The sequence below is a fragment of the Pan troglodytes genome, chromosome 6 (genome assembly GCF_028858775.2).
Source record: "Pan troglodytes isolate AG18354 chromosome 6, NHGRI_mPanTro3-v2.0_pri, whole genome shotgun sequence".
NCBI classification, from domain to species: Eukaryota; Metazoa; Chordata; class Mammalia; order Primates; family Hominidae; genus Pan; species Pan troglodytes.
The window spans coordinates 150,501,596-150,514,350 of NC_072404.2; the positions used below are offsets into that span (position 1 = coordinate 150,501,596).

A 12,755-nucleotide genomic window follows, 5' to 3' on the forward strand; every position below is an offset into this window, starting at 1 on the left:
AAGATCTTTTGTATATATAGACAAGATTATTCCAGAATTTATCTGCCGATGCACTAAAATAGCAAAAACAATTTTGACAAACAAGGATAAAATGGGAGAGATCAGTCTCTCTGATTTCAAGAACTTTTATATAGCTAGAGTAATCAAGACAGTAGTATTAGAGGAGAAATAAACATACACGTCAGTGGAACTGAGGCAAAAACCAAGAAATAGACCACATAAATTTGCTCCACTGATTTTGATAGGGAATTCAAAAGCAATTCAATGGAGAAAAAAGAGACTTTTCAACAAATGGTGCTGGAACAATTGGATATCCATAGGCTAAAAAAATGAACTTTAAACTTACATCTTATACAAAAATTAACTCACAAAAAAACCTGTGTGTATAACTATTTATAAGAGCCATAAACTGGAAATAATCTATATGTCATTGAATGGATGAATTATTAAACAAATTATGGTACATTCATGTCACAGACTCAGCAATTATAATAAGGAATGAACTGCTGATGCACAAAACAACATAGATGAATCTCCAATTACTCTGAGAAAAAAAAAAAGCTGATCCCAGAAGGTTACATACAGTATGATTCCTTTATGCAACATTCTTAAAATAACAAAATAATATAACTTGATAATAGATTAATAATGGTTGCCAGGAATTAAGGAGGGGATGGGAAAGGAGGGAAGCAGGTACTACAAGAGGGCAACATGGGGGCAGTGTTCTCTATCTTGACTACATCAATGTCAATATCCTGATTGTGATATTGTTCTATGGTTTTGCAAGCTATTTTGGGGAAATTGGGTGAAGAGTTCATGGGATCTCTCTGTATTACTTCTCTCAAATGCAGTTAAGTCTACAGTTATCTCAAAATTTAAAAGTTTAATTGAAAGTATAGCTGAAATTCTATGGTTAAAAAATGGAATGCTAAAAAAACAGAGATTTTAAGTGGCTGCAATTATTAGTTTACAAAAGCTCCCTCGAGGAAAACTTCCCTCTCTTAGACTCACGCTGATTTTTTTACTGGTTATAGAAAAAAATCTCATAGCATATATACTGAATCCATTCTAATAGAATAAACAGAATAGATTTTTAGAGCAAACAACTACTTTACTTTTTAGTGACCATCTACTTTAACTAGATGTATAGGTAAGGAGCTGGGGCCCAGAGTGGCTATTATATTAGGAAGGCTGAGGTCAGAGTAGGTATCCAAATAAACATATCCTCTAGGCATTTAGAAATACAGGATTGGAATAGTGCTAAAAAAAAATCATGATCAGAGATGAAGACTTCTAAATGATGGTAAAAGTCTTAAACTTTAAGAAGTTATGAACTTACTAAAAGGAAAAATATTATTTATACTATGACAACATACCTAGGACTACAAAGTAGGTCCATGATGGACAAAAATTCACGTATTTCATTTCTTTTCTAGACTAAATCCGGCTACTTGCAGAAATATAAAGAAATACAGCACATCTTGGACAGCACCCAGAAATCACCCTTTTGTAATCCAAGGGGATGTTATGGCAAACTCTTCAGAATGGGTCCAGTCTAAGCCCCACGGGTCATTGGAAAGTTTATCACCTCTCAAAGGCCCCAAGAAGAATAAACATTCTCAAATCTGGGCCATAAAGAATGAAGACATAAAACCTCTCAGCAGCAAGTGGGAGACTGCTTCTTCAAGCTTTGGAATGGATGCAAATGTTCTAAAATATAAGAGTCTTCAAGCTGAAGAAACTAACCAGCAAAGCTCTAAGCATACAGCCCTCCATCTAACTAAAAATAAGGATGAGCAGGCCAATAAGAATGATGGACAACCCACCTTATATCTGAAGTTCCAAAGGGAGAGTTAATCTAGCTTTATACTGCTCTGAGAACTGTGAATGAAGGATAACATATGCTTATGTAGTAAAAAGAAGAAAAGGAAAGCCCTCCCCTTCCCCTTTCCCTATCTCTCCCCCTACACATGCATATGCATAAACTAAAAATTTTAGATATCCCATCTTCTGTAGTGGGAACATCTTTCAGAGATTTAAAAAGAAATCCAGAGAAAATATGGAAAAATATTAAAGCAGATATTTATATTTAGTTTTTATCAGCATGGAAAAAAATCTCTGAAGTTTTGATTTCTTCCAAAACTACTTACACATTCGACACCAAAAAAACTTAAGAACTCAAAGTAGGAATGACATATAATATGTCACTGATTTTAACCTCCCTACTAGACACTTTAATCAATCAGTCAACAAACATCATTTCCTGATTTTCTGTTATATCATTAGTGTGCTAGGAACCATTTCTCTCTACTAGGAGATTACCACATAATTGTACAGATAAAACATACCTGAATAAAATGATTACAGAATAAGATAAAGTGTTAAGTTGTGCACTTCCAATGATTAGAAAAAATACTGTATATTAAAAGTTGCCAGTTGCACAAAGCAAAAGTGTGGCACAACATGGCACTGAAATGCATAGACTGTGGTTTAAAATAATCATTTTATTTCTCAAAATGTAGCAAAGGTGTAAAGATGTACAGTTTCCTTTACAGCGAATTGGTTTACATCTCCAGCCATTTATTCATGTGAACACTGGAATAAGTCCAGCACCTCAGTTTGTCATTCATAAGGCAGTGAGCACTGGGAGGGATTTGTGAAGGACACACAGAGGAGCAAGTATGTCAGGCAGAAGAGTCAAGATGCATGTAGTAAGTCAGAAAACAGAATCAAGCAGCCTTGAGTCATAGGTCAACAATGGCATCCATTAGAGGATGAGGCTAAGCAGAAGAAGGGTCAGGTAGGAGAGGTACATTAAAAATACAGGCCACAGCCTAATTACAGCTGGGTGGAACTATGAAGATCTGGGGTTGAGTGGTCTACTCTCAACAGTATTTCTAGTAGCTAAAGAGTTTCCAAGGAGAGCCCACTGCACTGTTAAAAGAGTAACTATTATGTTTTAAAGGACCATGACCATAGATTTCCTCAGGAATCTTTAACATCTGGTGGGAAATAGCTATCTTCTAAATACATTAGATGGTGCTTTGAAGGCAAGTATCCTGGTTCTCAGAGAGTACCCCAACTTTTGGTATAAAATTCTCATCCTTAGTGATTATCTTGGGCAAGAGCAGAAGTCTACTTGCTTTTGGGATGACCTCTGCCAGGTAGGTGCTCGGGCTTGGGAAAGCCAGAGGTTAATGTTCTGGATCATAGCATTTATTGTAGCTGACTTCAGGATGGAGTAAGAGTTCTCAAAATTCAATTGGCCCTTCTCCACATAGATCAGGACAAAAGCCTAAACTCTGGGAAAATATTTTTAATTCAGTGAAATGTCATTTGAATCTTCGACTGCCTAAGAGTTTGAAATTGTAAACTCTGGAATTTATTGTCTTTGTGGATGACCAAAAAAGGTGATAAACCAGTTTCCTGGAAGATTTAGGGATGCACAGATATTACCTAAACAATTTTACCTTGGTCCATAATTGCACTCCTTGTATTTGATACAAATATAAGATGCTTTACCCAAAGTAAGAGGATTGGCAGTCCACTTCCTCACTATGCTACAATACTTTCAGTTTTCTGAGCATGCCACTCTCTCATAAAAGCTATTTATTCTCTCAGCCCAGCATCTCCTCCACCTGGCAGCCCCTACTTCTTTAAGATTCAACTCAACTGCTGCCTTCTCTGACAAACCTTCCATATATTTCCATAGAAATTTAAAACAACTACGATTAATATGCTGACAGTTCTAATGGGAAAATTGGACAATGCAAGAACAGATGGGTAATATAAGCAGAGAGATGGGAACTAAGAAACAAAAAAAAAATGCTAGAAATCAAAAACACTGTAACAGAATGAATGATGATGGACTACCCAACAGGTAAGACACAACTGAGGAAAGAGTCAGTATGCTTAAAACAATGTCAATAGAAACTAGCAAAACTTAAATGCAGAGCAAAAAAGAATGAAAAATTCAGAATATCCAAAAACTGCAGGACAATTTTAAAAGGTATGTAACGTGTAATGGGACTACTGGAAGTAAAGGAAAAAAAGGAACACAAGAAATATTGAAGCAGTAATGACGGAGAATTTCTCAAAATGAATGACACCAAACCACAGATCCAGAAAGCTCACAGAATACCAGGAAGGATAAATACCAAAAAAATCAAAGACCAAGAAAAAATCTTGAAAAAAACACCTTATGTATAGATAAGCAGGGATAAGAATTACATCAGACATCTCTTCAGAAACCATGCAAGAAAGAAGAGAGTGGAGTGAAACATTTAAAGGGTTTAAAGAACCACTGTCTCAGCTCAGGCTGCTGCAACAAAATACCATAAACTAGGCTGCTTAATGAAACAATAGAAATTTATCTCAGTTCTGAGGCTGGGAAGTCCAAGATCAAGATGTCAACAGATCCAGTGTCCAGTGAGGGCAATCATCTTGGTTTGCAGGTGGCCTTCTTGTTGTATCCTCGCATGGTAGGGAGAGATCATCCCATGTCTCTTCTTATGATCACTAATCTCATTCATGAGGGCTTCACCCTCATGACCTAATTACCACCCAAAGGTCCTGTCTTCTAATACGATCACACTAGGGGTTAGGATTGCAACATATGAAATTTGGGGGATGCAACATCAGACCATAACAACCGCTGACTACAGTTCTGTATCCAGTGAAATTGTCCTCCAAAAGTGAAAGAGAAATGGACTTTTTCAGACAAACAAAAATTGTGGGAATTTGTCATCTCTAGAGCTGCTCTTTTTTTTAATGTTAAAAGAAATTCTTTAGAAAGGATGAAAATTATACAGGTCAGAAATTCTGGCCTACGTAAACAAAGGAAAAGCAATAGAAAAGGAATAAATGAAGGTAAAATAAAATCTTTTATTTTTCTTAATTACCTAACAGATAATAATAGTTTGTTCAAAACAATAACAGTGTATTCAGAAATTATAGCTTATTGATAAGTGAAATGAATAGCAGCAATGTTGTAAGGAATCGGAGGGAGGAATTGGGAATACCCTGTTACAAAATACTTGTACTACCAAAGAAGCAAGTGGTATAGGGTTATTTGAGAAAGGATTGGATTCATTGTAAATGTATCCTGTAAATTCAAGGGTAAAAAAGAGGTAGAATTGATATACTAAAATAGGAAAAAATCAAATCATACAAAATATTCAATTAAAATAGAAGGAGGTAGAAAACAAGTGGAAGACAAAATAATAAAGGTTTGTTACATGGGTAAATTGCATGTTGTGGGCATTTGGTGTACAGATTATTTCATCATTCATGTAATAAGCATAATACACAATAGGTAGTTTTTCGATCCTCACCCACCTCCCACCCTTCACCCTCAAGTAGGCCCTAGTGTCTATTGTTCCCTTCATTGTGTCCATGTGTACCTAATGTTTAGTTCCCACTTATAAGTGAGAACTTGTGGCATTTGGTTTTCTGTTCCTGCATTAATTTGCTTAGGATAATGACCTCCAGCTTCACCCATGTTGCTGTAAAGGACACTATTTCATTCTTTTATATGGCCGCATAGTATTCTATGGTATATGTGTACCACATTTTCTTTATTCAGTCCACCATTGATGGTCATCTAGGTTAATTCTATGTCTTTGCTACTGTGAATAGTGCTACAGTGAACATACACATGCATGTGTCTTTATGGTAGAACAATTTATATTCCTTTGGATATATACTGCATAATGGGATTGCTGGGTCAAATGATAGTTGTGTTTTAAGTTCTTTGATAAATCCCCAAACCACTTTCCAAAGTGACTGAACTAATGTACATTCCTGCCAACAGTGTGTAAGCATTCCCTTTCCTCTGCAACCTCACTAGTTTTTTTTTTACTTTAACAATAGCCATTCTGACTGTTGTGAGATGGTATCTCATTGTGATTTTGATTTGCATTTATCTAATCATTAGTGATGTTGAGAATTTTTTCATATGCTTGTTGGCCATGTGTATGTCTTCTCTTGAGAAGTGTCTATTCGTGTCCTTTGCCCTTTTTTTTTTAATGAGGTTGTTTTTTGCTTGTTGATTTAAGTTTTTTATAGATTCTCAATATTTGACCTTTCTTAGATGCATAGTTTACAAATATTTTCTCCCCTTCTATAGGCTGTTTACTGTGCTCAAAGTTTCTTCTGCTGTGCAGAAGCTCTTTAGTTTAATTAGGTCCCACTTGTAATTTTTGTTTTTGTTGCAATTGCTTTTGTAGTCTTTAACATGAAATATTTGCCAGGGCCTATGTCCAAAATGGTATTTTCCAGGTTTTCTTCTATGGTTTTTATAGTTTTAGGTTGTACATTTAAGTCTTTAATCCATCTTGAGTTGATTTTTGTATATGGTGAAAGGAAGGGGTCCAATTTCAATTTTCTGCATATGACTAGCCAGTTATTCCAGCACCATTTATTGAATAGGGTGCTCTTTCCCCATTGCTTGTTATTGTTGACTTTGTCAAAGATCAGATGGCTGTAGGGTACAACATTATATATGGGTTCTTTAACCTGTTTCATTAGTCTGTTTTTGTACCAGTACCATGTTGTTTTGGTTACATAGCCTTGTAGTATAGTTTGAAGTCAAGCAGTGTGATGCTTCCAGCTTTGTTCTTTTTGCTTAGGATTGCTTTGGCAATTCAGGCTCCTTTTTGGATCCACATGAATTTTAGAATAGTTTTTTTTTCTAATTCTGTAAAAAAATATTGTAGTTTGATAAAGAATAGCATTGAATCTGTACATTGTTTTGGGCAGTAAGTCCATTTTAACAATATCGATTCTTCCTATCCATGAGCATGGAATGTTTCTCCATTTATTTGTGTCATTTCTTATTTTTTTCAGCAGTGCTTTGTAATTCTCATTGTAGACATCTTTCACGTCCCTGGTTAGTTGTATTCGTAGGTATTTTTATCTACTTGTGGTTATTATGAATGGGATTGCATTCCTGATTTGGTTCTCAGCTTGGACATTATTGGTGTATAAGAATGCTATTGATTTTTGTACATTGATTTTGTATCCTGAAACTTTGCTGAAGTTGCTTATCAGATCTAGGAGCCTTTGGGCAGAGACTATGGGGTTTTCTAGGTATAGAGTCATATAAACTGCAGAGAGATAGTTTGACTTCATCTCTTTTTATTTGGACGCCTTTTATTTCTTTCTCTTGCCTAGTTGCTCTGGCTAGGACTCCCAATACTATGTTGAGTAGCAGTGGTGCAAGTGGACATCCTTGTTTTGTGCCCATTTTCAAAGTGAATGCTTCCAGCTTTTGCCCATTCAGTATGCTGTTGGCTGTAGGTTTATCATAGGTGGCTCATTATTTTGAGGTATGTTGCCTTGATCCCTAGTTTGTTGAGAGTTTTTAACATGAAGGGATGCTGAATTTTATCAAAAACCTTTTCTGCATCTATTAAGATGATCAATAGATGCAGAAAAGATTGTTTATAGTTCTGTTTATGTGATGAATCACATTTATTGATTTGCATATGTTGAACCAACCTTCCATCCACCTTGAACATGGTGGATTAGCTTTTCGATGTGCTGCCGGATTCGGTTTGCTAGTATTTTGTTGAGGATTTTTTCCTCTATGTTCATCAAGGATATTGACCTGAAGTTTTCTTCTTTTCATTGTGCCTCTGCCAGGTTTTGGTATCAGGCTGATGCTGACCTTATAGACTGAGTCAGAGAGGAGTCCCCACTCCTTGATTTTTTGGGATAGTTTCAGTAGGTTTGCTACCTGTTTTTCTTTGTATGTCTGGTAGAATTCAGCCATGAATCTGTATGGTCCAGGGCCTTTTCTGGTTGGTAGGTTTTTATTACTGATTCAATTTCAGAACTTGTAATAGTATGTTCAGGATTTCAATTTCTTCCTGGTTCAATCTTGGGAGGTGGTATGTTTCCAGGAATTTATCCATTTCTTCTAGGTTTTCTAGTTTGTATGCATACAGTCATTCATAATTGTCTCTGAGGGTTTCTTATACTTTTGTGGGGTCAGTGGTAATGTCCCCTTTGTTATTTCTGATTGTGTTTATTTGGATCTTCTCTGTTTCTTCATTAGTCTAGCTAGTGGTCTATCAATTCTATTTATTCTTTCAAAAAACCAACTTTTGGTTTTGTTGATCTTTCGTATGGTTTTTTGTGTCTCAGTTTCATTCAGTTCAGCTCTGATTGTGCTTATTTATTTTCTTCTTCTAGCTTTGGGGTCGGTTCACTCCTGTTTTTCTAGTTCCTCTAGGTGTGGTGTTAGATTGTAAATGTGAGATCTTTCTTTTGGATGTTGGCATTTAGTGCTACAAACTTTACCCTCAATCCTGCTTTAGCTGTGTCCCAGACATTCTCATATGTTGTATATTTGTTTTCATTAGTTTCAAAGAATTTCTTGATTTCTGCCTTAATTTCATTGTTTACCCATAAGTAATTCAGGAGCAAATTGTTTAATTTCTATGTAATTGTATGGTTTAGAGAAATCTTGGTGTTGATTTCTACTTTTATTGTGCTTTATTCTGAAAGAGTGGTTGGTATGATTTCATTTTTTCTTTAATTTCTGAGAATTGCTTTATGGCCAAGCATGCGGTTGATCTTAGAGTATGTGCCATATGCAAATGAGAAGAATGTATATTCTGTTGTTGTTGGGTGGGGTGTTCTGTAGATGTCTGTTAGGTCCATTTGGTCAAGTGTCAAGTTTAGTTCCAGAATATCTTTGTTAGTTTTCTGCCTCAGTGATATGTCTAATACTGTAATGTGTCATGACAGTAAAAGAAAAAGTTGAATTGCTTGATATGCACCATAGATTGAGATCTGCAGCTGCATTTGCCCACTATTTCAGACAATTTATTTCATAAACAGATAATGTAAACTTAATGGTATCAATAAATACATCAAGTACATGGGAGGTACAGTTCTTTCCATATATTTGCCCTTCCTTGTGATTTTCTTAATAGTTTCTTTAGTTACTTTATTGTAATACAGTACGTAATACATATACAAAATATGTGTTATCAGCTGTTTGTTTTCAGTAAGGCTTCTGATCAACAATAGGCTATTAAGTTTTGGGGTTGCAAAAGTTATACATCAGTTTTCTTCTGTATGAGGGGGTTGGTGCCTCTAATTCCTGTGTAGCTCAAGGGTCAACTGTATTTGTTCACAGATATCATGACTGTCTTTGTAGAAAATGCAAGGAAATCAATAACAACAACAAAAACTGGGAGTAATAAGTGATAATAGCAAGACTGCAAGACACTAGGTTAATATACAAAAGTCAATTGCCTCCTTATATGCCAGCAATGAACAATTGGAGTTTGAAATTAAAAACACATTACCATTGACATTAGCACCAAAAAATAAAAACGAAATACTGAAGTATGTGTCAAGAGCTATATGAGGAAAACTATAAAACTCTGATGAAAAAAAAACTACTAAAGAATAACTAAATAAATGGAAAGACAGTCTGTGTTCATAGACAGGAAAACTCAATATTGTCAAGATGTCAGTTCTTTCCAACTTGATCTATAGATCCCAATTAAAATCCCAGCCAGTTATTTTGTAGATATCAACAAACTGTTTCTAAAGTTCATATGGAGAGGCAAAAGACCCAGAATAGCCAACACAGTATTGAAGAAGAACAAAGTCAGAAGACTGACACTACATGCCTTTAAGACTTACTATAGACTGAGTGCGGTGGCTCATGCCTGTAATCCCAGCACTTTGGGAGGCCAAGGTGGGATGTTCACTTGAAGCCAGGAACTTAAAACCAGCCTGGGCAACATAGCAAGACCCTGTTTCTACAAAAATTAAAAAAAAGAAAATTCTAAAAACGGACTTACTATAGAGGTACAATAATCAATACAGTATGTTATTGGCAAAATAACAGATCAATGAACAGAATAGAGAGACAAGAAAAAGATCCACATAAATATAGTCAACTCATCTTTAACAAAGGAGCAAAGGCAATACAATGAAACAAAGATAGTCCTTTCAACAAATGGTGCTGGAACAACTGGACATCCACATACTGCAAAAACAAACAAACAAATCCAGATGCAGACCTTATTGCCTTCACAAAAATTAACTGAAAATGGATCACAGACCTAAATGTAAAATGCAATACTATAAATCTGGAAGATAACACAGGAAAAAAAAACTAGACGGCTGTGGGTATGTGTAGGAATTACATGAGATATCTCTGTACCTTCCTCTCAATTTTCCTGTGAACCTAAAACCAATCTAAGAAATGAAGTGTTTAATATTGAATTTTAAAAAAAAATGGGCAGAGATCCAGCTCTAAAACAGCACCCTGAGAAGCTTCTCACCCACTCCCCAGTGGTGGGCAGGGAGGGGAACCTGGTAGAAATATTTTTTAGAAAAACCCATTTAAAGTTTTAAAAACCATTAGGAAAATTGTCCTAAGGATATACATCAAATAAAGACATATTTATTCAGAAAATTTACTAAATTCCTGTAAGAAAAGTGAGGGTCTCTGGTACTTAGCCATGGCCCACTCCTTCCCTTCCCCCATGTTCAGCAGAAGGGAAACTCCACTGTGGGAGGATATGGCCAAGAACACTGGGATCACAGTCACTCCAGCTCCCAGTCAAGGGCTATGGTATCTCCCCTAGGAGGAGAAGGCTGCCAGCGTTTCTCATCTCCCTACCGCTGTGAAGCAGAAACAACATTTGAGGCTAATGAGGCCAAGAGGTCAGGGACTCCCTTCCTCCACTCAACCATAAGGCAAAGGTTCAGTGGGCTGGGAATACTGGATTCCTGGTCACCTTTTCTCCAGCTACTTCATAGTGTGGAGTTTCCATGCCAGGAGAGTCAAGCTGAAGTTGAAAAGACCAGAGGCTACTACGCCACTCAGCACCATGCTCAAAAAGTAGATGGGTCACTCTAGAAGAAGCAAGCCACTGTCACCAACCCCAGGTCCAGAGCAGTGGCTCAGATATGTTGCCCAGAGCAGACGCATGCCTTAAGAACAGAGAGCTCTGAAGCTGTCCTCAAGTAAACTGACTTGTTTGGAACAGAGTGTGGGGAAGTTCAAGGTTAAGAGTACTGCCAAAAACAATGGAGATTTTGATGGTAAGCAATTAAGAGGAAATGAGTAGCTTGATAAAAGCAACAAGCTCAACCATAGGCCAGCTAGGTTGCCAGAGAACCAGTGAAAGAGACAGTAAGAAATAACCCTCTTGGAGTAAAAACAAAGAAAAGAAAAAGGGAAGATAAAGAATAAGAAAGAGGCCAGGCGCAGTGGCTCATGCCTGTAATCCCAGCATTCTGGGAGGCCGAGGCAGGTGAATCCCTTGAGCCCAGGAGTGTTAGACCAGCCTGGGCAACATGGCAAAACCCTATCTGTACAAAAAAATTAATAATAATAATATAAAAATTAGCCAGGCATAGTGGCACGCACCTGTAGTCCTAGCTACTTAGGAGGCTGAGGTGGGAGGATCACCTGAGCACAAGAGGTCAAGGCTGCAGTAAGCTGTGATCGTGCCACTGCACTCCAGCCTAGGTGACAGAGAGACCCTGTCTCAAAAGAGTAAAAAAAAAAAAAAAAAAAAAAGAACAAAGAAATATTTTAGACCTCCAGTTAAAAATGGCAAACTGGATACACATTCAATTTTGCTCCCTCTCAAAACCACCAAAATAATTTATTTTTTAAGGCATAAAGCTGAAAGGATGACAAGAGGAGACCATTTTGGAAGCCAGGAAGCAGAACAAATTTAAACTTCTCAACAAAACAAGAAAGCCAGACAAAATGGGACAAAGCCTTCAAAATTATAAATGAAAATTATTTTAACCTAAAATTTTATATTCAGTCTAAATTTGATCACATTTGAATAGATCAAGTTAGAATGAAGATATTTTCAGTTTTGTAAGTTCTCAAAAAATTCTCTTCAGTGTACCCATTTCTCAGGAAGTTACTGGAGATTTACTCTCCCAGAACTGAATAAATGGAGAAAGAGAAATGCCTTTGATGCAGGAAGCAGGAGATCCAACCTAGGACAGAAGTAAAGGGAATCCCCAGCATGGTGGTGATGTGAGAAGCCAGGACAACAGCTGTGTGTGGTGTCAAGCCCCAGACTGGGGCAGGTTGGAAGGGTCTGAAAAGCCTTTCTCAGGAAGATACAGAATACTTGATGCATAGAAATTTATTCATAGAAGATTTGATAAAGATTTGAGGGTTGGATTAGTGTTAAGCAATAGAAAACCAAGCAAGCAAACAAACTTTTTAAAAAAGGCAATTATCTTCAGAGAAGATCAAAAGCTATGCAGGATAGGAAAAGTAATCTTAATTTTCTACATGGCTCAGCTGCTGTAAATGGTATTTACAGGCACACCTCGGAGATATGTTGCAGGTTCTGTTCCTGACCACTGCAATAAAGCAAGTATTACAGTAAAGCAAATCACATGAATTTCTGGTTTCCCAGTGCATATAAAAGTCATGTTTATACTATAAGGTAGCCTATTTAGTGTGTGATACTGTTATGTCTAAAAAAACCTAACGGACATACCTTAATTTAGAAATACTTTGTTGCTAAATAATGCTAACAATCATCTGAACCTTTGCCTTCACAACATAAGGCCTAACATTTGGCTTATCTTTGCTTTCACAATGCCTTCCTCACTAAGCTTAATCATTTCTAGTTTCCAATTTTAAATGAAAGACATGTGACACTTCCTTTCACTTAAACACTTACAGGCCATTGTAGGGACATTAATTGGCCTAATTTCAGTATTATTGTGTCTCAGGAATAGGG

The 12,755-nt window shown here is 36.6% G+C and overlaps 2 protein-coding genes across 19 annotated transcripts in view; one reads left to right on the forward strand and one right to left on the reverse strand.

The window, feature by feature from the left end:
* Positions 1–2,378, forward strand: part of AGBL3 (AGBL carboxypeptidase 3) — a 148,859-nt gene extending 146,481 nt beyond the window's left edge. For all 18 annotated transcript variants that reach the window (XM_016958178.3, XM_016958179.3, XM_063815607.1 and 15 more), the window contains one exon: positions 1,437–2,378. In XM_016958178.3, the coding sequence (XP_016813667.3) occupies positions 1,437–1,857 (421 nt within the window). In that variant the 3' untranslated portion in view covers positions 1,858–2,378. The remainder of the gene's footprint in view (positions 1–1,436) is intronic.
* CYREN (cell cycle regulator of NHEJ) overlaps positions 1–12,755 on the reverse strand; it is a 77,044-nt gene that overhangs the window by 39,761 nt on the left and 24,528 nt on the right. The gene's annotated exons all lie outside the window — the stretch shown is intronic.